Source organism: Carassius gibelio, chromosome B5 (assembly GCF_023724105.1).
Source record: "Carassius gibelio isolate Cgi1373 ecotype wild population from Czech Republic chromosome B5, carGib1.2-hapl.c, whole genome shotgun sequence".
Taxonomy (NCBI): domain Eukaryota; kingdom Metazoa; phylum Chordata; class Actinopteri; order Cypriniformes; family Cyprinidae; genus Carassius; species Carassius gibelio.
In genome coordinates this window covers 32487745-32514065 of record NC_068400.1, presented here as the reverse complement: position 1 = coordinate 32514065, position 26321 = coordinate 32487745, and the positions used below count along the sequence as shown (strand labels likewise).

The 26321-nt window shown below is 35.8% G+C and overlaps 1 protein-coding gene across 1 annotated transcript in view; it reads left to right on the top strand.

The window, feature by feature from the left end:
* The window catches only part of LOC127958840 (androgen receptor), a 60627-nt gene that overhangs the window by 8501 nt on the left and 25805 nt on the right, over window positions 1-26321 (top strand). Inside the window, exons 2-3 of the mRNA XM_052557853.1 lie at window positions 11647-11798; window positions 14857-14973. Of these exons, the coding sequence (XP_052413813.1) occupies window positions 11647-11798; window positions 14857-14973 (269 nt within the window). The remainder of the gene's footprint in view (window positions 1-11646; window positions 11799-14856; window positions 14974-26321) is intronic.

Genomic DNA, 26321 nt, shown 5'->3' with positions numbered 1-26321 from the left:
ACTTCCAGCCAATCAACGACCTCAGGATAGCCCTTTCACCGAGGCTCCTTCTTCACAGGAGACGCAAGTAACTTTACCTCCAGACTGTGACCTTTACTGGTGTATCTAATATAATTTTAACTTCATTGAGGAACTCAATGCGAGCGCTAATTATGTGATTGATGGTTGTTCATGTTTATGCAATTTAACGTATTGCTGTAAACTTGGGATTCCATATTTCCATTCTCTTAAACTCATCTTTCCCTAACTTTCGATCTTCCTGCAACTTGTCAGAATGTGTGAGTGTATGCGTTTATGTGTTAGATTAGTTTATATGTCTTAGATTTATCTAATAAAGCCTTATTCATATTGAAAAGAGAAGTATCTTGTGTTTTGTGCTTACAAGTTAATGTCTTAAACTGCCAATCTTGTTACTGTGCTAATTGATAGTGTTTCACTATAGTTTGGATATTAGTATCCAGCGCAGATTTTATGTTAAACGGCTCGTTCACTGAATCGAGGGCGTCTAATTGACCAGCCGTGAAACAGTGATTCTGTTCAAATTCCCTTTAAAATCTTAAATGATTCCCTTTGAGCTAAATTGACCTGTTTCCTTTACACCTGAATGCACTTCAATTGTGTTTTTCCACTGTGTGGTACGTCTCAGTACAGTACGACTTGGCTTGTTTTGCGTTTACACTGCAGTTTAGCACCGCTTTAGAGTGGGCAGGATTGTTCTCATGTCATTTGTAGCTACATGCGTTGCAAATTCAGTGACGCAGGTAGTGAAGATTCTCTCCAGCCAATGAGTGATCAGCAGAGTTTACACGTCACGTTTTGGTAATGATATGGTTCACTTGGAATCTCAATTGAGGTGGCATAAAAAAGTACCAGGTACCAGGTACTGTACCCAGTGGAAAAAAAAACAAAAGTGAACCATACCGAGCCTTACTGTGCCGTACCATGCAGCAGAAAAGGTCCATAATTCGCTTTGAATAAAAGTGTCTGCTAAATGCATAAATGTAATGAAAATATAAAGCAATGACCGGCCTCTCAGTGCTGCAAATACATCTGATTATTGTCAATGCATGATTATTTGCACACTATAAATCTGACCCACCCATTATCTTACTATCTGTTGCTTTTATTTGTATATATATTTTTTACCAAACAATTAACTCTACATCACTACATGCACGGCTCTTTTTATGACATCAGCTTGTCAGACGTTTGGCTAGTTATCACTGTCAATCATAGCAATGACTCTCGGAACAATTAAGCAGACTCACTCGCATCATTTTTTATACTCGCGTCATTTCTGAAACAGTAATTATTATTATCATATAATAATGAACATTGTCCACTGACACAATATATCACAAAAATAAATACCACGGCGGCCCTATGGAGCTGCATAGTTAGCTTATGCCTTGTGCTCACACTTAAAGCGCCTCTCTTCATGTGATCGGTGAAATCTGACTCCTGCTACAATGTGCCTGGCTCTGCAATGAGCGACATATGGAGCAGACGCTTTTGGAGCAACGCAGCTATTTTCCTCAAAATAGCATTTATGTTCAGAAGAAGAAAAAGAAACTCATTTAGGTTTAACCCACTTTTGATTGTGTAAATTGTGGTATAAAAATAAAACAGAATTGACAGACAGCTGACAGAATTTTTGTGTACTATGTACTATGGTGAACTATTACTTTAATGTTAATAAAACAACAAAACACAAAGGGAAAAATCACTCACTGCTCTTGAGTGAAGAAATTTGACACAATTGCTTTAGGAGTCAGTTTGCAATGTGTATCTTTGTTATTCTTTTATCTTTGTCATTAAATAATATGATTTTTATCTTCGCCCTCTTTGGCTTAAATATCTGCCATTGTTTTTTAGTTTTTTTTTTAATCTTAAAAGGCTTTGTCTTTATAATAGGGAAATTAGTTTGGCTGGAATGCTCAGACAACTTGCAAAATAGTAAAACCAACATGACAAAGAATTGTGATAAAATCATGAATCGTGATATTTCAAATAAAAAAACGTGATATGATATTTTTTCCATATCGCCCACCCCTATAGTCCTCATTGACTTCTCATTATTATCATGTTTACAGACAATTCTGAAAGAGCATTCGTCATAACTGGCTTTAGCAATGTTAGGTGGCTAATGCACCTTTTGTTTACAGGACTGTCAACATCTTTATTTTATTGTTGTATTCATTTATTCATTTTATTTATTCATTTATTATTATTATTATTTATAAATGTTCTAAGAAGTTTGAAGCTTACTCTTAGAAAGAGAATGTGAGTGAGAGAGGCCTAAAATTAGTATTTATAAAATTTTATATTTATTTATTTTTGTTCTATCATGTTAGTTTTAAAAATGTTCATTAGCTTCATTTTGAATTTTAATGTTTTGTATTTTCAGGTTTTGTTCCGGCAGATTTTAATAGCTTTTTGGGTGGAATAGATTCAAATTAATAAGAACATCCAAATGTCACTGGTAGAAAAACAGACGTTTATGAACTCAGTTATAAGTCAGTTGTGTTCCATTAATGGTCAGATTTGAGCAAAAATTATCAAATATAAATCTGACAGGCTTTCACTCAGGGTTAATGTGCTTTACAAAAACAGCACATGCAGCACATGCAGCACAACCAAAGAATATAAAGGGTTCAGGAATTAAAAGCCAAAAATTTAATATTTGTTTTACTCTGTGTATCTAGTGATGATGTGCTGATTTTTTCTAAGGAATCCTACAGAACTTTGCAAAATGTGCAGGTTACTGGGAGATATCATAAAAAAACTGGACCTAAATGCAGAAAAAATAAGCAGATTAATGACTGATCTAACAGCTTTTAGTATAGAAGCAATATTCTTCACTCTTTCTCAAATTGTTTTTCTCTTGAATATTATATGACACTCCACTAATTATGTAATGCTGCCAGAGATGGACAGCTGTTGGAAGCTCTGTGTGATAAGGCTTAATACTGTGTGTTTGATAGTGCACATATAACGGTTTGGTGTATCCATTGATAGACTTCCCATAAAAAACACTGGGGCAAATTCACAAAATAGTTTATGTGCTGTTTTTTAACATGAAACTCTGCAACTTTTTCATTAAATACCCATAATGGATCTGCAAAATCACTGACATAGCACTGCATTTTAGTAATGCCATTGCTATTCTTTGAGGGGAAACAAACTTCTACCTATGTATATTTAAATTGACTCTTTAAAGAGTCTTTCTCATAGAAGCCAGTGCTACAGTATAGGCGGTAAGCAGGCGGTAAACTGACTTTCATTTATACATGTCAGTGTGCATTTCTTTATTTTTATTTCTTTATTTTTGGCCATGACAGTAGTTATTCATCAAAGGATGATCAAATTATGGAAATTAGGGTTATAATCATTCATGGTGTTTTGTGGTTAAGTTGGGCACACCTAGTAATTCAAGTGTCTGAATTGCTGTGGTGGAGTGACTGTAAGAACTTGTCAGATAACAAAAATGTCTTGTATATAAAATATAACTTGTATCCTTTCAGTCGGTCACTCTCGACACCACATCGGTGACCGACGAATATGGGATATCGCTTCGATAGACCAATCTACTTCGAGTGTAAACTAAACGAGCCAATGCACATTGGCATGCAATTATTGCATCTAGCTGCCGCTGTTTTATAGGCTACTTTTTATATATAAATATTGTTATATAGACTTTATGTCTGTCAAATAAAGTGCTCCAAAACAGAACTTTATAAGTTAAACCATGGGTTAAAAAAATATCTGGGTTGCATATTTCTTAAAAATATAATTGTAAGTATTAATACTTTAAGAAGTACATTTTAGTAAAAAATTTTAATATATGTCCGTCATAATTTCTACACATTAAGCAAAACTTTATTTTTGGGGGTTTATCCTGCTGTTGGTTCTTTGGTTCATGTGTCATGTTCTGAATGGTTATCTCAATCATGTGTCTTGTCTCTCACTGGTTGGTTCTTGTCATGTGACCTGTATTTGATATACATATCCCTATTGTTGCCTTTGTCCTTTGTCTATTGTTGATGTTGTAACCTGCTGTCAGTGACAAGTCAAGTCTGTTCAAGTCTGTTCATGCCGAGTCAAGTCTCTTTTTGCACTATGTTAGTATTTTGGATTACCTTTGGAAAAAAAGCTGCACTTGGCTGATATTCAATTCAAGTTTATTTGTATAGTGCTTTTTACAAAACAAATCGTTACAAAGCAACTTTACAGAAAATTATGTTTCTACAATATTTAGTAGTAGTTTGTGTACGTTTGACAGGATTTTAGAAAAAATAAAAAATAATAATAATACAAGACGTAGTCAGCTAGACGATGAACTATCAATATTAGTAATTAATAGTTATTATATGATGCAGTCCCACATTTAGCAATAATTGTTAGTTCTGTTTGTTGATTCAAGGTTAGAATCATCTGGGGTCCTCTGAGGGTCAGCATCATCTCTTCTCAGGTGTTCTGGATCCAGACTGGAGCTTGTGTAAATCCTAGTTACCACGGGATGTAAATCCCGTGGCAAAACATAGAAACAAAATAGAGACATCATTAGCAGAGCTGATGATCCAACAAAGTAAAATTAGTTTAACCCAAGCTAATGAATAAAAAATTGTCCTTCCTGTAAGAGCTGTTGGACAAGACCATTCCCCATCCATGCTCAAGGTCCAAGTAGCAGCCACAGCAGCATCTCACGCTCCTATAGCTGGCCAATTGGTGGGCTTGAACAACTTAGTTGTTCATTTTCTGAAGGGGTCTAGAAGGCTAAACCACCCCATCACCATCCCTACGTAGGACCTGCCCACAGTGTTGAGGGCTCTGAAGAGCCGTCCATTAGAGATGCTACAGTCCATTGACCTTCGTCCCCTGACAATTAAAACTGCTCTGCTACTTAGCATAAGCATCAGTAACGTGTATGAGGGATCTGCAGGCACTATCAGTGAGCCCCACCTGCCTCTAATTCAGGCCCAACGACTCTTAGGCCATCCTGAAACCAAGGCATGGTTACGCACCTAAAGTGCTGTCTACTCCATACTCTTCTTTGGGCCTTTTAAGGGGGGGGTGAAATGCTATTTCATGCATACTGAGTTTTTACACTGTTAAAGAGTTGGATTCCCATGCTAAACATGGACAAAGTTTCAAAAATTAAGTTGTACGTTTGAAGGAGTATTTTTGTTCCCAAAATACTCCTTCCGGTTTGTCACAAGTTTCGGAAAGTTTTTTTCGAGTATGGCTCTGTGTGACGTTAGATGGAGCGGAATTTCCTTATATGGGTCCTAAGGCACTTCTGCCGGAAGAGCGTGCGCTCCCGTATAGCGAGGCTGAGCAGCACAGAGATTTCACTGATCAGAGCGAGAGCATCGCGAAAAGTCACAAAAGAAGTGTGTTTTTGGTTGCCAGGGCAAGACAACCCTGCACAGATTACCAAAAAAAAAAAACAGCATTAAGGGACCAGTGGATGGAGTTTATTTTTACAGAGCATCAACGGAGTTGTGCAAGTGTTTTTGTTTGTTTCCTGCATTTCGAAGATGCTTGTTCACAAGGCCCAGTTTGACGACGGATTTGCGTATCGTTTATTTCTTAAGGATGATGCAATCCCAAGGAAAAAGGGTCACGATCGTGTGTTGGAACCGCAGGCGGTGAGTAAAACTGCTTCAAATATCTCTGCCTCCTTGTTAGTGCGTCCGCCTCCCATGTCAGAGACCCGGGTTCGAGCCCCGCTCGGAGCGAGTCGTTGCTGCTGCTGCTTTCGTTCAGTTTCAGCCTCTGGATCTGATTCTGGATCATAAATAAACGGCTGAATCTGACTGTAAGCCATGGTTTGTTTTGGATGATGGGTTTTCCCTCACGGTAATGTCACAGATTCCACATCTTCTCAACGCAAAAGCCTACTGGCGCTCGTGATTCTTTAGCTCCGCCCTCACGTCACGCCTCCAGTCGGTCGTGTTTTTCCGGGAAAAATCGGTACAGACTATCTTTCTCTTATGAATATAATATAACTAAAGGCTTTTTGGTTTTATGAAGGATGCAGTACAACTCTATATGTACTCAAGATTAACAGGGTATTGAGTGAAAACGAGCATTTCACCCCCCCTTTAAATTTCAGCCTCTGGATCTGTGTCACAGCTTCCACATGCTCTCAACGCAAAAGCCTACTCGCGCTCGTGATTCTTTAGCTCCGCCCACACGTCACGCCTCTAGGCGCTCGTGTTTTTCCGGGACAAAGCGGTACAGACTATCTTTCTCTTATAAATATAATAAAAATAAAGACTTTTTGGAGTTATGAAGGATGCAGTAATACTCTATAGGTACTCAAGATTAACAGGATATTGAGTGAAAATGAGCATTTCACCCCCCCCCCCCCCCCTAATGACCCATGGGAGTAAGAGCATTGCCTCTTCCTGGGCATGGTCTAACGGTGTGTCCATTGCAGAAATTTGTGCAGGCGGCCGGCTGGGCCTTGCCATCCACAATTGCCAAATTCTGTGTTTGGTGCATTCTTTGGGCTTACCTGAAAAATACTTGGTCCCTCTGGGCCCACTTGGGTGCTTAAGGCAAGTTCAAGTATTATTCGTTCCTCTAGCATAGCACGGTGGGATTGTACTGGTATCCCAAAGTGTTTTAGCAGATGCAGTATGAGTGAAGTATCGATAGGGAATGTACTTGGTTACTAATGTAACCTCGGTTCCCTGAGATACAGAACAAGTACTGCGTATTTTGCCATGCAATGGAGCTGCAAGACTCAGTTATCGCTTCAGTCGAAGTAACCTGAGGATCCTACGGCATTTCTTAAAAAAAATGAAATAAAGAAAGAAAAACATTTCCAGTGCTGATGAAATATGCTTATGTCCACTTGTTTGACTTTGCTTATTGTTTCACTATGAAGAAAATATAGGTGCATCTCAAATTAGAATGTCATGGAAAAGTTCATTTATTTCAGTAATTCAACTCAAATCGTGAAACTTTTGTACATGTACTCAATACTTGGTAGGGGCTCCTTTTGGTTTAATTACTGGCTCAATTCGCCGTGGCATGGAGGTGATCAGATTGTGCAATGCTGAGGTGGTCTGGTTTCCATATTAAATACAAAACTTGCTCTCTTCTTCTCCTTAGCCCAGGTACGATGCCTCTGACAATGTGTGTGGTTCAGAAAATTCCTTGACACATCTGTGTGCAGTGTCTCTTGATGCCTTGACCCCAGCCTCAGTCCATTCCTTGTGAAGTTCACTCAAATTCTTGACACATTCTAATTTATTGAGATGCACCTGTATATTCATTCATGTGAGAGTGAATGATTTTATTATTTCTTTAGCTAGTGCCTTGATACATATTATAACAGTAACCAATATTTAGCACAACAGAGACAGAGAAAAATAAAGGGAGGGAGAGAAGTGAAAGATAGGGCATGTATGTGAGTGTTTGTTATGTGTGTTTGTCATTGTGCATAACCTTGAAATCTCATGCCACTATAGTTATGTCTGTACTCTGTGTCAAATCAACTACTTGGTTGTGGTGCAGTTGTCTTCTCACAAACACACACACACATACACAAATACACACACACACAAATTTGTCCCTGCTCAGTCTTAACTTCATACTCCCTGTCTCTACCTTTCATCAGTAATGATAACACACACCGACACTCTCTCTGTGTTATATTTAGGTGTCATTAACATCCCTGCCAAAATGTGAGTTCAGTTCACATGAGCTGATAAGCCAGAGAACCATACTACCTTAAACATCTACATTTCATCAGTATCAAAACACTGTCACTGACATTGATTTGATGAACATTTGGTCAACATTTACCCAAACTCAAGTCGTTCCAAACCGTTCTCTATTCTGTGGAACACAAAAGAAGGTTTTTCAAAGATTGTTTCACATGTACAATGAAAGTGGCAGTGGTGAATGAAGTACACAAATCAAGTACTTGAGTACAGATATGTGTAATAAAATAATACTCCAGTAAGGTATGAATAACTAATTTTCAATTTTACTTGAGCGAAAGTACAAAAGTAATTTAATTTTAACGTACATAAAAAAAATATATATATTTTATGATTTTATGTAGACTACTTATATAAATGTATTATATATTATATATTTTATATAATCCTATTGCTCAAAATACCAGGGATTTTCTCAGAATAACCACTATGGAGTCGAGATAATTTTTTGTTGCTATGGAGGACTACATTGGCATAGAGCTTACACTGTACCTGAGAGAAAACAGATTTTACCATAAGTGATCTAATTTTCAACAGTAAGAAAAAGTGTTTTAAAGCTTGTTCATTTGCAGAACATCACAGATAATATATGATATGAGAATAAGGCCTGATGTTAGGGATTACATGTTATTTAAGAAATATATCATTATATTTTCATATATTTTTTTCAAGCCTAGTCTGTGTAGGCTGTTACTAGGTTCTGAACATAACATCATTTATTTTTCCATGAATTGTAATATATATAGGTGGATGAATAAAAATATTTGGACATTATATTTTTTAATTATTTCACGTTAGGGTCAGCTACAGTAGCTATTTAGCTAGACAGTTAGCATCAGATAACAGTGCTGTCTGATTTTCAGCACGGTTATGAATAAACATTCATATTTAGAAACTGTTTTTTTTTTTCAGTTTGTCTTTTTCATTTTAAGCGATAACTGCTTGTTCTTTGATTTTTCTATGAATGTATTCAAAGCAAATGTCTCTGTCAGAGTGGCAGAATCTTACCCAACCTGTGGGAAATGCCCTGGAACAAATTTAGCCAAATTAAAAAAATATATATATATATATATATATATATAAAATGAAAACTCTGGACATTTTACATACTTGGTTTATACTAATTTATGAAATGTCACTGCAAAAAAAACACATTTAGATAGACACATTTAACTTTTGATTCACAGAAAAAATTACAGGAGGGCAATTTTACCCACTCTATCCATGAATTATTATGAATTGTCAAGTAGCCTTTACTACTTGATCCAGATACTTATATGCAATTTGGGTTGACAAAACTACAAAAACCAGACATCACATAGGGCTAAATGAATAACATTTTATTAAGCAGCAGGCTTAATGAACGTGCTTTTGTTATGTTAATTTGTGTTATTTTAATGTTTTGTTCTTTGATCTAAAACACAGACATTGCATGGACATCCGCTTTCATTTCAGTGGGCTTAAACAGATCTATCTTTACATCAGATTTAGTTCAAAAACAACTGACAGTTGTGAATTAAATATGATTTTCAGTTACAATAATTAATCTTAAAATTCGACATCAATACCCTTCATTTTGTGGCATCAGTCAGGTTCCGGTCCTTGTCAGACTTGTGGATACAGTTCCCTGGAGACTCGCTCTGAATGGATCATTTGAATCAGTGAGTTCTTGAATCGTGAACAGCTGCAGTCAGATCAGTCCAATTCATGAATTAATCATTTGGTGTGATCTGTGAACCGATTTAACAGGTTCATTGAAAAGAATCAGTCCTTTCATGAATCGGACAACACTTTTGTGATTTCTTTATTTCAAAATAAGGAGTAATGATATGTTTTATGAAATGTAGTGGAGTAAATGGTATAATAATTATGTTTTGGAATGTAGTGAAGTAAAAGTAAAAGTTATTCAAAATAAAACTACTCCAGTAAAGTACAAATAATTAAAATATGAATCACAGCTGGAAAATGATTGGCGTACAAAACAAAATTCTAAAATGTCATACAGGTTTAGCACAATGTGAGGGTTAATTAGGTGAACTATTCCTTTAATGTAAAATTTATTTATGGGCAAAACATGTCTATGTCTAAAATATGTTTTTATCTGAGATATGTTAAAATGGAAAAGAGTGTTGGAAGCAATGACAAACACAAGCCTCACACTAGGTGAGGAAGCATGGGAAATAATCGTACACCTAACAACAGAGGCACAAATCATGGCAATAAATTTACTAAGCAAAGGTGAAGATAAACGCATGCTCCCCTTCTAGTATTTCATAAATGTGATTTGGGTGTTGTTAAGCTATCAAGTTATGGTGTATCTATAGTAGTGAGGAAGATTAAAGATCTTGTCAGTGGTAATAGTAAGTGAGAGCAAACCAACACCATCTGAGTCCCAGGTGAGAGTGTGTGTGGTGTGACTGCTCTGGCTCGGAACCTCAGTGCAACTGTATTTTTAGCCCAAGTGACCTTCTTAAACATGGCGATGCATGAGGTCAAAGCAATAGCTGCCATAATGCTGATAGTGAGAGACACCCAGACCCTGTGATTGATATAGCTTCTTTGGAAAGGGCCACAGCTGGCAGGTCAGTAGTGTAAGTGAAACAACCAAAACACATCCAAAGAATGCCAGGACTCCCATACAGCATAAGAGTGATTTTACCCATATCAAGGCCTAACTGGAATCTGCACAGATTTCTGGAAAATTCTAGTATTGTGATTTACAAAAGTTCCCACACGTTTGTTTAGTCATTATTTAATGATAAATTAAGAAAATATTTAAATATCTATTTCTTGTTTAAATTGCATGAAAAAATTGAACACTAGGGCACAACAAAGTTTTATAATGTAGATGTTTTTTTTTTTATATATATTTCACATACCTAATGCAGACATGTTTTCAAGTTGAAATGAATGGTGGTTTTCTCGTTATTTATTTCCTGCCATTATTATTAGATGGCCATCTTTCCATTCTTTCATTCATCTACGGGGTTGATCATTAATTTGTCATCAAGCACACAGATCGTTAGACTCTCAGAAATATCATGAACCAGCAGCACCCAATCGTGTGTATGTAAGCAATAAAGAGGTGAAAACAAAGAGAAAATAGAAAACAAAGGTGACAAATGAGATTTCTTTTTTCCTTTTTTATGTAGGTCTGGACTGTAACAATGTATTGCCTGAGTTCTCTATTTCTTTATTTTACTCTTTCTTTTACTAAAAGTTATTATAATATACAACATTTGACCACTTCTTCTTGACAGCCAAGAAAATATCAGAAATATGCCCTTGTCCTAATCGCAGTCATTTCGTTCACTTTTCCTACTGTGTGTGGGGACAGAATTGGCTGCCATCATCAGAACGGAATAATCATGCTGAATGACTCTCTTTAACTCAGAATCTTTCCATCATTCCTTAAAGAATGAAGCAGTTATTACCCTTTATTAGAGACCTGGCACTTGCATTAGGATAATGTCACCTCTACTTACCACCATCATTTGACCAATGACACACACAGGCACATGCACCAGCTTTCAACTGTGCATTGTCATAGGGAATGGTATCACTGACTGCTGGACCTGCAAACTTCCAATTTAGCAGCCTCACACTAGACAACCGATGTAAAACTTCAGAGAAATTCAGCTACAACCTACACTATTTTTATTCTGCTCATCTGAATGTACACATGCATGCCCATTACTCCTACATTTCTGTATTTGTTTGGATGAAAGCTGGTATGCATGATCTGTTCAAATTACTTATTATGAATCTCATATTTTCTTCACAATTGACATAACAGTGGAAGGACAAGTTCCATGTTTGTAGTATAATTGTTTTTTTTTTTCTGCAGATATAACAGAATGTCAGTGTTTTGTTATGCCATTAGTTTATGCTGTGTTTTTATGTTTAGGTTTGATGGAGGGAGGAGTGACATTTTCCCAATGGAGTTTTTCCTTCCTCCACAAAGGACGTGCCTTATTTGCTCTGATGAAGCATCTGGATGTCACTATGGAGCCCTCACTTGTGGAAGCTGCAAAGTGTTCTTTAAGAGAGCTGCTGAGGGTAATATAAACACACTCATTATAACAAAAGTCTGGCTTCGGATTGTATTAACGGCTAAATATATTCACCATATGTGAGGAGGAAAGGTATCACTTTAATTAAAACTTTAAATTGCAGCTATAAACTGTCATTAAAGATGCATTAAACGCTGCCATAGAACGAATATACTTTCTGACCAGTAAAGCTTTTATTGTTTTTAATCATATCACTTAAAATTGCAACAACTGGCACATCACACGCAGGCATTCAGGAATTCAGTAAAAGAGAAAACAAAAAGAGAGCAAGTAGGCGACACTTTGTGTCTTAAGTATACAGAAATTAGGGACACATGCTTTCCCTATTATGCAAGCCAAAAGGACATAGAAATCTAATACTCACAAACCTAGAAATTACAGACTTGGCTGTGAGATGTTTGAAGACTTGCCACAAACAATTAGGAATCAGTAGCTGGTTTTCCCCTGTGGGGCCAGTGCGAGCTAGGGCTTTCCAAGGGCAGGGCAGGGCTAATAACCTCAGAGCCCAAAATCATGCTGTGTTTCCACCATTGGGCCAGAAGCTCTGCTGCACTTTATTAAAACCCACCGTTTACATGCCTCTTTAGATAAACGTCATGCAACCCCATCATTTCCCCAACAAAGACAAGTTATCAGAAGAAATCTGTAACTATAACAAGATCACAAAACGAACATGATAAATGATTCTGTTTGGTTGCATATTTTGTTGTTTACTTAAGATTTAAATCCAGAAGCATCAATGTTTTACAAGTTTTACAGTAATAAGTGATACATTGATCATAATGAATTAATTTGTCAGGATTGAAAATAAGTCACATAGAGATAAAGTGGTATTTACTGTTATTTCACCGAAGAATGAGGACATACATATTCGTGTCTGTTTCTGTTTCACATTTAGAAAGAATGTTCATTTCTATACTTTTTCCATCTCAAACAGGTTATTTCAAACACTCACTTCTGTCGAAAAGTGAGTTCTGAGCTAAAATTATTTTAAAAGACTTAAATGCTACTGTTAGCTGTTAACTATATGAAATCATCTGTGATGCTGATGATCTCCAGATGTGGAGAAACTCCACCTTTGTTCATAACCACTTCTCAAGCCTGAGCTGCCTCGTTTTAGCCCAAGGTTTTTGGCGGGGCAAAAAACCCTGGCCGTTGGCCCCGCGGAAGCCCTGACAGGGCACGATTAAGCCCTGGAAGTGACAGTGGAAACATGACTGGCCCTGGCACGCGCTAGCATGCTTGCTTTTGGCCTGAAAGTGGAAACGCTAGTGGGACCCAAATGCTTAGCTCAAAGTGCCCTAAGCATAGATTTCAGCATTATTCATGTCTCTTATTCATTTTCTCATTCTCATACCAAACTTGTATGACCATTTTTCTTTTTTCTATTAGGCAGAATGTGCAAGATGATCTGTTCTCTTTGATAAAAGTGGGTGGGGACCAGGCCAGGGAGAGTTTCTATTGGTCATTTTCAATGTATGAAAAAAAGCAGGCCATGAAATTCTATTTGATATCTTCATGGAAAACTTTTTGTGTTCAGAAAACTTTTTTCTGTAGGACCACGTGACACTGAAGACTGGAGTAATGCCTGCTGAAAATTCAGTGTACAGTCAAGTATTAAAACATGTAAAAAAAAAAAAAAACAGGATATTTGCTTAGAAATTGCTAACGCTTGTGATAAGATGAACCTGTAATCAGAGTTCCCACCTGATGATCTGTAGTCCCAATTCTTTTAAAATGAACTATTTGTACTATATTCCATTTGTGCTTTTTGCAAAATAAAAAAAAAAAAAAATCCAAAAATCATTAAGATGCATACAAACGAGTGCCAATCCTGCTTTTCTTCACTTGAAGTAATTACATGGTAATTTATGTTAGGTTTGCAACATGAGGATCAGTAAATGAATACAGACTATGAGGTGAGGGTAGACTGAATATACACATTATATACAAATATATGCATATATATGCTATATATAAGAAATGACATAAGTGATAATTTTAGGATCTGTATAAGTGTGCAAAGTTAACCCATGTTCACCCTTCAAATAAATGTTCAAATTAAAAATATAATACACACTTCTGATAAAGTCATGCCCTTTTTGCTTTGAACATCCACAGATTGTGGAACTAAACAATTTATCAAAGTTAAGAGGAGTTAAAAGATCTTGCCCTACAGCCAACAATGAACTTCAGTTTAATCAAATACAGAAATAACGCACTATTATACCATTTCAACCGTCATTAATGGAGACCTGGAACAGTATACTAAATGGAGCAGTCTTATTGTTTTTTATGAATAATTGTAGACAGATGTGTAAGGTTAGAGAAGTCTTTCTGAATTTGTTCAAAGGTGACATCATTTCTTGCACAACTTAGCATCGCCACTTTCTAAGAAGAGTCGCTCTTTTCAAACAGGTGTCCTGTGCGCTGACGAAAGATTTATAAATAACACATCTCAGCTGTGTAAAAAGATAACCTGCAAGATCTGATTACAGTTTGTACATTTGTTTGGCATTATGTCAAATCTGATTGTCATGGTGTGTATTTTTTTATAAATTAAGTTAATAAGTTAATTGCATTGCTTTTGCGCTCAATTTAATGTTGATTAGATTTTACTTCTGTTTTATTCTTAGATCTTGTTAATTGTATGTAGGTCTGGCAGTGGATGTCTGTGATATGTCATTGTAATTTTTTGTCAGACATGACTGCAGCAGTTTCTCTGTATTCCTGATTAAAACACACACACACACACACACACACACACCGTGGAACCTCTTTTCAAATCTCACTCTGCAGTTTTCATTTGGCTGTCCCCAGGTGCCCAGAGTGAGGGCTGCGGCTGGCTAGTCATGTAACAGCTCCCTCTAATTGGAGCATTCTGCGTGTGTATGTGTGTGTGTGTGTGTTCTCCATTTTTATTCTGATCTACATTTTATCTTGGTGTAAAAATGATACATCTTACATCCAGATACAGAGCTTTACTTTGGCTGCCAACTGACCAAAAGTTTAAACTTCTGAAAAACATCTGCTTCTTCTTCTAGGGAAGCAGAAGTATCTCTGCGCTAGCAGGAATGACTGCACCATAGATAAACTGAGGAGGAAGAACTGCCCATCCTGCCGTCTGAGGAAGTGTTTCGAGGCTGGGATGACCCTGGGAGGTAAATTGTGTGCTTCCATATGTGCTCTACTCTGATGTGCTATATAGTGACTAATAGTTCACCCAAATATGTCGCCCTTCATGTACTCTTATGTAATTCCAAATTATAGGTAACTAAAACCAGATTTGTTGTTTTTTAATTGAAATATATATATATAATTTTCATATTACAACAATTAATAAATACTTTTTTATATTAATTTCATTAATTAATTAAAATTGTTTTTTTCATTTAGTTTTACATGATGTACTAAAATAAATAAAATTAAAACTCAAATAAAAATGAATAAAAACTTATTTAGACATATTTTGAAACGAAAAACTAATCAAAATGACAAAAAACATTAAAACCTTCCCCAAAAAATTATATATAAGAACTATAGTAATATCTCAACGATACTTAAATAACTTTGGGTCTGAGTCTTTATCATTGTATTTTTCTCTTTTCTGTGGAACAAGAAGAAAGTTTTAAGAATCCTCGCTCATGTCTTTTACATTTCAGTTCACTGTCTCTTCAGTCTTTTACAGTTCATTATGACCACTGAAAAAAAGTTTTGTACTTTTGTCCAGGTCTTTTGAAGGCATACTACTTTTTTGTGTGAGGAACAGGTCAAAACTTTAAATCACTATTCTTCTCCCTCCAGTGGGTAGAGAACTGCTGTGAATCATCCAGTAGTGAACCGAATCATTCAAATTTGTGAACGAATCATTCAATTTGATTTGTGAACCTCACAGTCACTCAGATCAATCATGGAAAAGAACTGACTCAAAAGAATAATTTGTTCACAAAATGACCTCAAATAACATCAGCAGAGAAAATGGACTTACATTTCAATAATGACATTGTTGGGTGAACTATTTCTTCACAGCCCAGGCATAGTGATGAGAAGTTTTCTGGCTCAATCACTGCAAGGATCAAGTTATCTTAAGTAACCCTAGGTTGTCCTTTTAAGTTATGGAAACAAATTTCACTGGTTCTGGTCATTTGGTAATACATAAAGGTTTGTTTTATGTGATATGACGGATGGCTTAAATTACATAAATCACTGTTATGATTTATGCAGGAAGGAAATTACAAAGATAATTTACATTTGAAAATTTGAGTATTGATCAACCTAAAAAGCCCTTACCGTGGCTGATTTTTGTGTAAAAGGACCAAAACGAACTTTTCACAGCACCTGCCATTTGTCATTGAATTGAGAAAAATAACTATAAATATTCTCAAAGGCCATGAAAATGCATTTTTAACTAATTTTATTGAACTGATACATTTTTGTCCATATTACAAAAGAGTTATTAAGCATTTTTCTCTTGCAATTTATTGACAGACAATGCAAATGACTGTATTATATTTCCATTTTGGCACCTTGCAGGAATACACTCTCAGAAATAAAAATTAGATAAGATTAGATTCAACTTTATTGTCATTGCACATGTGGGTCCAAGGCAACGAAATACATTAAGGCAACGAAATACAGAAATAAAGGTACAAACATTGTCACTGGGGTAGGCCTATCGCGATAGTTTATGAATGTGAATGGCCCCTTCATCGGTGAAAATGTTTACTTTCGGTTAACGGTTAAACTGTGATTATGAGCATCCATAACTGGCATATAAAAATAATATCACATACAAACATACAAAATGTATTAGTTTTAAGCCACACAAAGTCAACATGTTGGTATTTCTTGCTCAGAATCTGCCATAAAATAAGATTAAAGTTTATTGATCTTTGAAAAAGTGTACCTGCGTAATTATGCCATTATCATTATATTAGTTGAAACTGGTCTTAGAACGACAATATTATCATTTGATAATTTCTTAGACAATGTTTCGTCCAGAAAAATGTATCATGACAGGCCTACACTGGGGTGGTACCTTTACAAAAGTTACACTTTTGTACCTATTAGGTTCTAACATGTACACTTTAAGCACTAATATGTACCTTTAATGTACCAATGTACCTTTTGAAAAGGTACCGCCCCAGTGACAGCTATTGTAGTGTAGTTCACCCAAAAATGAAAATGATGTCATCGTTTATTCACCCTCAGGCTGTTCCAAACCTGTATGGATTTGTTTTATGACTTTCTGTTGAACATAAAATATGATATTTTGAAGAATGTGGGTAACCAAGCAGTTGCTGGTCCTAATAGACTTCCATAGTATGGAAAGAAAAAAGTTTTCAATGGGGACCAGAAGCTGTTCTTCAAAATATCTTCTTTTGAGTTCAGCAGAAGAAAGAAATCCATTCAGAATTTTCATTTTTGGGTGAATTAATATGAGAAATATCCTATGTATCCTACCACATGCAGTTCCAGGCAAATGTAAGAAGGTAAACTGTCCACTAAGGATACACAAGTTGCAAAAGATTATTTTGGACATGGATTGTATTTCTTTGGTTTAAATCGCTCCTGTGGCTTCCATCAGCGTGAGTCATGCAATCATTCTTACACTTCCGCTTAAACCATGTATTGCATCGATGCCCCTAATAAAGTTGTCTGCCAGCTGAAGAGTAACTCACCAGAACCAATGTTTACAAGGATATGGCTGTCGGAGAGTGCTGATTTGAATGAAGCTCTGAATCTTTAGATAAATTGAGTTGTCATGGTAATGCAGCTTGATGGCAGCTGAGCCATTTTAAAGACTGCTTTGAGAGAGAAAGAGGGAATGCATGTGGGGGGTGTCTTCAGGTCATCTGTGGGGAACTCCTTTCCTGAAGTAGTGCATGATCTCTCCCTCTAGGACACTCTGATGAATTATTGATGAATAATTAAGGGTTTATCTCTCTGGTCTACATTAAGAGGTCTCCCTCCTTTCGTCTCTCCAAAGGGCTTTCACTAATTGAATAAATTTGCACAGCAATAGATAATGGAACAGAATTGTTTATTGTATGCTGCTTTTATCACTTAAATTACAGGATACTTATTCTTCATTAAATCATATTTCATTTTTTAAGAGCAGATGCTGTAGATTATTCTGAAGAATAGGCAATTTCATTTCATTGGGACTTTTCAGTTTGTTTTATAGCTTTTTTTTTTTTTGAGACTGTTTTCAGTAGGTCCCTGGGTAACGAGTTCCAATCAGCTTGATTGTAATCACTGATCCTCTTTTAGTTTTTCTGTCTCATTCTTGAATGGATTAAATTAACTCCAACTCCAATCCACTATTAATAAACTAATTAAACTGTAATTCAAAGAATATTTCATTAGTGCTGCTTGAGCAAAAATTACAACTTTAAAAGTACAACTTCATTGATACTCAAGAAGGCAAAACATTGGATGGTCGAAGTAATCTGTATTTATTTAGTCTTCTGTAGATTATGACTTAAGAAGCTTCCCAAAGAACAGACCTAAATGAATGAGAAAGGTTTAAATAAAAGTGTGAAAATATGAATCTTAAAATCAGACATTGATGAAAAGATGAAAGATGTCTGGACAACATGAAAGATGTCGGAGAACCAAAGAATTTGCAGTTCCTGGAGGAGTTTTCTGAAGAACAGTGGGCAGTTTAAAAGCAACTAACAATATATCCCAAAATAATAAAAAAGTCTGAGCTGTCTCAACTAAAAGAAATGTGCACTTATTGATGTTAAAATATGTCAGTGCCCTTGTGTGGCCACGACTGTGTGCATATATGTACACACTACCATTCAAAAGTTTGGGGGTGATTTGATTTAATTTTTTTCATGTTGATTAATGATTTGGTGTTTAAGAAAGATTCCTTATAATTACCAATATATGTAGTTATTTTCAGATATATTGAGAATAATTTATAGCTCTATAAGCTGTGCAAAATACAGTTCTTAACTGTAATTTTGTTGCAGCAGTATTCAATAGTAGACAAATTACTCATTAATAAAAAAATTCCATGTGGTCAGGAAAGTACAGAGGTCAAAATTAAGTTGAGGGTTTCTATGACAGAACTTTGCTTTTTTTTTCCCCATGCAACTATAGACAGCATCACCTTGACCTTAATAAATTATGTATAATTGCTATTATCTAGAACATCCACTGGCATATATGTTATAAAATCAGAGTTTTAAGATGCAGGCTTGTTGCAATTACATCAAAATTTGAATAATAATCTGAGCAAATGCCGGTCCGAATTATTCCTCAGGTGTGCTTTATTCTGAAGTAATGCATGGCTTTTAGGTAATCAAGTAGTAAGTTCCTGAGCAGATAGGTGCACTCCTTGACTTGCACTTATTATATTTCTTAGGCAGCTGATATAGGGCAGCATTACAGCACACTGAGGTTGTTTTCTTTGATTGCTGAGGAGGTGGCGGCACAGTAAGGGATCTAAATGAGGAGGAGACATCCAGTTTCAATTGGACACTGACTCTGAATGCACCCATCTGAAGTTATTATTGAGCACATGCTGAACAGGAGACAGAACGAGAGCATGTATTATACTATAATCAGTCAAATCTGTAACAACTTCCATCAGCGTCTAAATTACAGGAATAAGAGATAGAACTGAGATAGAGTGTGTGAGAGAGACTATAAAGTTTGGCAGAAAATATGATAGATGTGTGGTATTTCCAAAGGAACTGAAAGAAAAAAAAAAGACAGGATGGGGAGGATTAGGAGAGCGGTCTCTCTCTGAATAGAGAAAAGAGAGGAGAAAGAGTGTTATCAGCACATTATAGAATTATGGCACTTTTGCCCCTCTAGACCCTCTCTGGCAGCTGGAGGCCATATTAACAGCATCTCAACACCTCTCACACTGCTGTCTCACACACACACACACACACACGCATACACACTGTTACACAGTCCTCTGCTCCTCGGTAAGATCGTCAGGGGTCTAGGTGAAAATTGAATATGTGATGAAAGTCATTGGGCATACAAGAGGAAAGAAGGAAGGGAAAAAGAGGGTAAAACACCATGGGAGAGAGATGCAGAAAGAGAGAGTGGAAGATGGATTAGAAACACGGACAAAGAGGTTCAGTAATGAAAAGTTCAGACTCATTATATATGATTAACCTGCAAACTAGGTACATGAAAACATGTAGAGATACTACACATTTTTAGACTTCCAGCCTGAAAGCTACAATTTAACATCCAAATGTCCATGTTCACCTTTTTGGACTTTAAGGAATATTTACAAAGTATATTCTGCAAGGACAAATGTGATGCTTGTGTTAAGTGTTGTTTTACACAGGCAATGTCTGCTGCTATATCACCTTTCCTTCTGGGTATGGATTTATTTTTCATATTTCTAAACCATCTGCCACTCTCTTTTGGTGTATTTCTGCCCCATGGTGTTTTCCCCTCTTTTACTCCTTCTTCTGTAGTGTGAGGAGTCACTGTCTAATTTGGGTATATTATGTCAGCTAAGAGTAAAATCAGTAAAAAATGCTTGACGTAGGCTTGTACCTTGTACAGTAGGTCAGATCGATTTGTTGATCATTGATTAGTTGCATGGTACCTTCTATGAATAAGGTACAAAACAGGGTTTTTAAAAAATGCTTTAAAAGTGATAAACCTAATCTTTCTTTACTGTTCAGCTCAGGTCAAACCAAACTTTACATAAGCTGCTTTGACATCTTGTCAGTTTATGAGACTCAGAATGTGAGACATGTTTATATTTATAGTTGAGAAATGAACTGGGATTTACTTTTTGGCTCGATGAATGTCAAAACAGCAATATTTCTTTAAATGACTTCTGTTTTAGCAGACTAGAGCTGTTACACTGCTCTATTTCAGTGTTAAATCATTACTTCATTTGATCAAAAGAAACAAAATCAAATATTGGAGTTATGTCAAATTTAGTGGCCTGTGGGTTCTGTTAACCTTTCATTCAAATACTGATTTAAATTTGGCACATATTGTCTTCATCGATTTGAACAGGTTTCTGCAAGTCTGTGAGATGCATAAATTTAATGTTAACATAAGCATTACATTGTAAATGTGAAGCTCATCCTTCCTTTGGGAAAGCCTATAAAACCATAGCTTCCCACTGTTGCCAATAAGACTGTACTGATTTAAAATAAATAAATCAAGGATTGGGGAAATTCAAATGAAGTGATCCTTGGATCTGCCTGTTCAAAGAGATTGCTGACAAATGGAAAGAACCTTACATTCAAAACAAATCGTAGCAAAAGATGAAATTCCACTGTAATCCGAGGCAGAAGAAGTATTTAGTCAAGAAGAAAGTATGATTTCTTACCTTAAAAGGAGTAGAAATTAGCTGAGTGAAACTTTGTGAAACTGAGAAACTCTGTGAGCTTAGACTCTTAATCAAGATTGACAGATACAAGAACAGCTTCTGAAAAAGGTACTTCTGTGCCTGTGGTGCAGATTAAAATCGGACCTTCCCATGAAATATGTTTAAATTAAGGCAAATGCATTTCTATTCAAGTATGTAGCTAAACATACAACAAGCCTAGACTACATAACTAAACTGTTTAGCTAGTAAAGATAACATATAACATATTTACACACTTGAGAGTATATCTTTTTTTATTTCTTTCTAAACTGATAAGTTACTCAATACTCTTTATCATCTTGCAAATATCTATGCCAGGCTTTCGATTTTGAATTCTGACTTTACTGAAGGGATTGCTTGGCAAAATCACGGCTGAAGGGATTTTTCTGATTTGGTAATGTAAATGTGGGGAATGTGGAGTGGATTTAACATCAAGACTGCCCACGAGCTCTCCCACGAGCTGTCCCAGTGCAGAGCAGGGGAAAGATTTCACTCTGTCGCTTTGTTCCAAGCAAAGGGGACGTCCCAGGGCTTGAGGGGTGTAGTGACACTGGGTGTAACTAAAAATGTGACATTGTCTGCTGAGGTCCGTTTGGGGAGTTACGGAACAGCCTAGCTTGGCGATCTCACATTGCATAATTTTATTAACTGCTTATCCCCTGAACTGCATCTTTCTTTACCACGCTATGAAGCACATATCCTGCCGTGCAGTCCATTTCACTGGTTAAGGTTAGGGTCAGGTGTGGGGTAGGTTTAGAGGTTAGCAATTTTGTAGCATAGAATTTGAAATCAACACTGTGATTAGCACAACCAATAAAATCTTTAAAATCAGCTGTGGGCTGAGTTTGCGCTTGAAGTGGATTGGGAGAAAAATTGCACATACTTATATATTGGACACATTTGATCAGATGCAACTACACTCACAATTTAAGAGATACATTATTTGAATACTCGAAACAGAAGGATTTAACTGCTTTTTTGTTTCAATGTGATTAATAAACACACAACAATGACAATATATGGTTTATCTGAGTTTGTCTTACCATTTTCATTATAATAAAGTATATAATAATGCAATGCTAATCGACATAGACTTTATCATAGATCAACGCTAAGGATTTTTCTTTCTACTGGCCCAGTTGATTTTTTAGCATCGACAAGGTGGGCTCGGACCCAACACTGTTGTCCCTACTAAGAGAGCTTCCTGTGATGATTATGTATCATATGTTCTCTCAGTTGGGTCATTTTACAAATTGTTTGCAGCAATATCTTAATTGACATTAGTTATTCACTCTAGTGGACTCTAGAGGACCTGCAGAGTCGAACTGTGATCTTAGTAACTCTCCTGGGGGAATCCTTCTTGGTATTGAGTCAGCAGCCTTCGAGTTAGTAGCCCACATCCGTAAACATTAGGACCCATCCAAGTATATTAATGTATCCTAAGCTAGTGGTAGTGATTGCTTAATGCTCTATTATTTAAGACATGCTTTTTGCTACTGTAAGGGTGGAGGTTGTATCCTGCTGTGAGTATTTCCGTATCTTTCAAGAGTATTTCCTTGTATTTGAGCTTGAAATAAAGATGCTATACCTCAGGCACAGAAGACAGTAGAATGCTTTATTTGTTTTCCATGCCTTTCCAAATGGTGATCATGATTTCAACATGCTCAACAAGTACAACATGCTCCTGGATCAACATCCTTGATGATCCTGGAACAACATTTCAATTAACGAATCAGAATCGAGGGATAACCTTTCAGGAAATATCTGTTTTAGGCTTACGATAAAGGATAGGTGCTTCTACACCCTTGTTCGTTTCAAACACTGATTTTAGGAATAAATTATGGGTAGGGTTAGGTTTAGGGGTAGGGATTGGGTTTAGTCTATATTATTGGACAGTAAACAAAAAATGTTGATCCAGGAATCCACTCATTCATTCACTGTAGACATCATCTGAAGCCAATTTGGTAGACATACCACACCCAAGTATGAACTATGAAAGCTCCAAAGAAAGTAATAAGAGGACATTTCTCTGAAGTCAACCTGACATCATTTGTTGAAGGAAGTAATACATTTTTCTGAATCAAACACACAATCACACACACGGTTTGCTTCATCCACTGCAAATTAATACCAACATAACCAGACTATGTGAGAGTGTGGATCTGTTGTATTTTAGTTTTTTTTTTTTTTTAATGGGGTTCGGTATTAGATATTTGATGGGTGTGTACTTCAGTTATAATCATTATATGTTTGTGTATGTGTGCATGTGTGTGTAAAGGATGAGCTCAAGGCTAAGAGATTGTTCTATTTGTGTTGGCATTCATTTCAGTGGGTGGAGTAGGCTAGTACGAGCAGGTCAGTCTAACCTGACCTATTTACAGTGTGTTATGCAAAGATCAGACTACCAGTAAAAGTCACAATACAAAGAATTGCACACACCAAGTTGCTCTGTGAGCGAGTATAATTTTGATGAAGATACCAAGTCAAAACTTCTGTAATATTTGCTTAATACCTCCCCCCCACCCATTCTCCTCACTCTTCATTAAATGTGAATTATAAATTTCATGCAGTTTGATTACACATGATGGCAGAATCAGGTTTAATTTACTTGTTTGCATTAGAAGGAATAATTACTGGATTTATGAGAAGAAAAGGTGAAATGAAATGAAGATCAATGACTGTTTTAGAATACGTTCATTTTTGAGAGTGGAAAGCAAGTAAGAGCAAGCAAACACTAAAAGGACTTTACAACCTGAGCAACTGTTAGTGCTAATGACCAAGTGTTTTATTCACAACACTTCATTCTCTAGTGATGATTCTCTAATGAATTATATTATTTTTAAATAAAATAATTAAAATATGTTAAATTAATAATTTATATTATTTTTTATTTTTCAAATAATAATGTTATTAAAACTAATAATTGAACATTGTAGTTTTTCATTATATTGTGTTGTTCTTTTGTGAAATCAGTAACGGTTATGAATTTCAAGGCAGTATGGCTTTTTGCATAGTTCTCTAATTAATACAATGGGCAGTGGTTGCATGTATTTCACTTGTATTAATATGCAAACTTACATAATTATTCAATACCAGTTTCACACATCTGTTTTTCAACAGAAATTTATGCTTTAGATTCTAGCAAAATTGGCCTAAAAGGCCTTCTATTTAACGTTTTCATGAGAATATTCCTGAAACATTTTTTCTGATTTTAAATACACCTCTAAATTTATGATCAGGAAATATTCCTGTGTCCCCTTCTCACATAGCTACATTGTATGAGTAGATAGTTCCCATAATTTTAAAGTACATCTTCACTACCGAACACCTTTTTTCTGCAATTAAGCACACTTTTTTGGGAGTTAGTCTTCCTGTGGCTCAGTGGTAGAGCATTTGTTGTGGTTCTGCAAAAGGTTGTGGGTTCAATTCCCAGGGAACACACATACTGGTAAAACAATGTATAGCCTGAATGCACTGTAAGTTTATTTTGGATAAAAGCATCTGCTACATACATAAATGTAAACATTTAGTTTTTATATTTGTACCTTCAAACTTACCATGTGCGGATTAGCATCTTTGAGCTAGGTTCAAAAGTATCTAAAATTGTCACGACTAAAACAGTCACTACCAAAACATTTGGTGGACATGTTTGTTTTTGGAAGTTATCCCATTAAATTGTCACAACTGAAACGTCATAAAAGAGAAACACATAATCCTCATATTTGAGGGAAATAAAATTTTAGAATTATGGAATTTTTTTTTGTATTTTAGTATGTTTTAGTATGTTTTAGTAGTGTTTTAGTATGTAAGTTAAAATTATGTAATGTGATGTGGTCGCTACCAAAGCATGGGATGTTTTTTCACTACCGAAAATGTGCAGCCACTACTGAAACATGGGATTTTTGTCAAAAAAATTAAGTATACTGAATTATCAAAAAAGATGTTATGTTAGTTTTTGTTTCAATGTATATTCAAACTAATGAATCTTTAACTTTGAAATAAGTATGATCAAATGCCATTGAATTATTAATTAATTATTTAAAAATATATATTTAAAATAAAGTCTAGTGGAAATAACTTTTTAAATATGGATTTTTTTCTTACAAAAACACATGGATTCACTACAGGAGGCCTTCATTCACCCCCCGGAGATGTTTAAAGCTCATTTTATTATGGATGTGCGTGCTTTATTTGACTGCTTTTGAACTACTGAACAAAAACACCCGCCCATGCCATTATAAAGCTTGAACACAAAAGAGCAAGGATATTTTTTTATATAACTCCCATTGGATACGTCTGAAAGAAGAAAATCATGTACACCTGGGATGCCTTGAGGGTAAATAAAACAATAAAAAATAAAAAATATTTTTTTTTTTTTGTGAAATAACCCTTTAATATTTATGAATTAAAATCATAAACTCTATTTCGTTAGGTGTGCAGTGTGCTTCAGTACTTCTGAATGGCTGTGATATTCGAGTGATTCTCTCGCATCGTGGTGTTGTGTAATATCTGGTATGGACAGCCAAATTGCTTGTCACTGAAATCTTGTCGAGTTGCATCTGGTTAGAACAAGGTGTTAACATTGGCCGGCAGAAGCCGCCAAGATACTCCTCTGACGGATCATGGAAAGTGAAACTTAAATCTGTCACACAGGTGGTTGAATATATTCACGCTAGTTAAAAATAATTTATTTAAAGCTTCTTTCTTTTCACATTTTTATTTACAGCATTATCATAATAGGCTGTAATATTAACTTATTGGGTATATTAACTTATTGATTTATTGGGTAGTTCAATGTGAAATCAGATATTGAGCAAAATGACATGATCCTTGTTTCACCAGCTTCGTTTGCTACATTACAGGGCTGTAGCTTTAATAATAATAATTTTTAAATTGAATCAGCATCATAAGTCAATGCTCTCTCAGTGATCAATAAAACTGTCTGTCAAGCAGGCAGACAAGCATAATAGTTCCGTTAAGTTGTTTATGCAACAACACTTCCAAACCAGTTTGGCAACAAAACCAGTATCATGTACAGGGCCGACCTCATATTGTGACATAGGCAAAATAAATGTTTGCTGTCAGCTGGAAACCTCCTAATGGTTGGAATTGTGGCTTTATTGTATACAGATACATTTA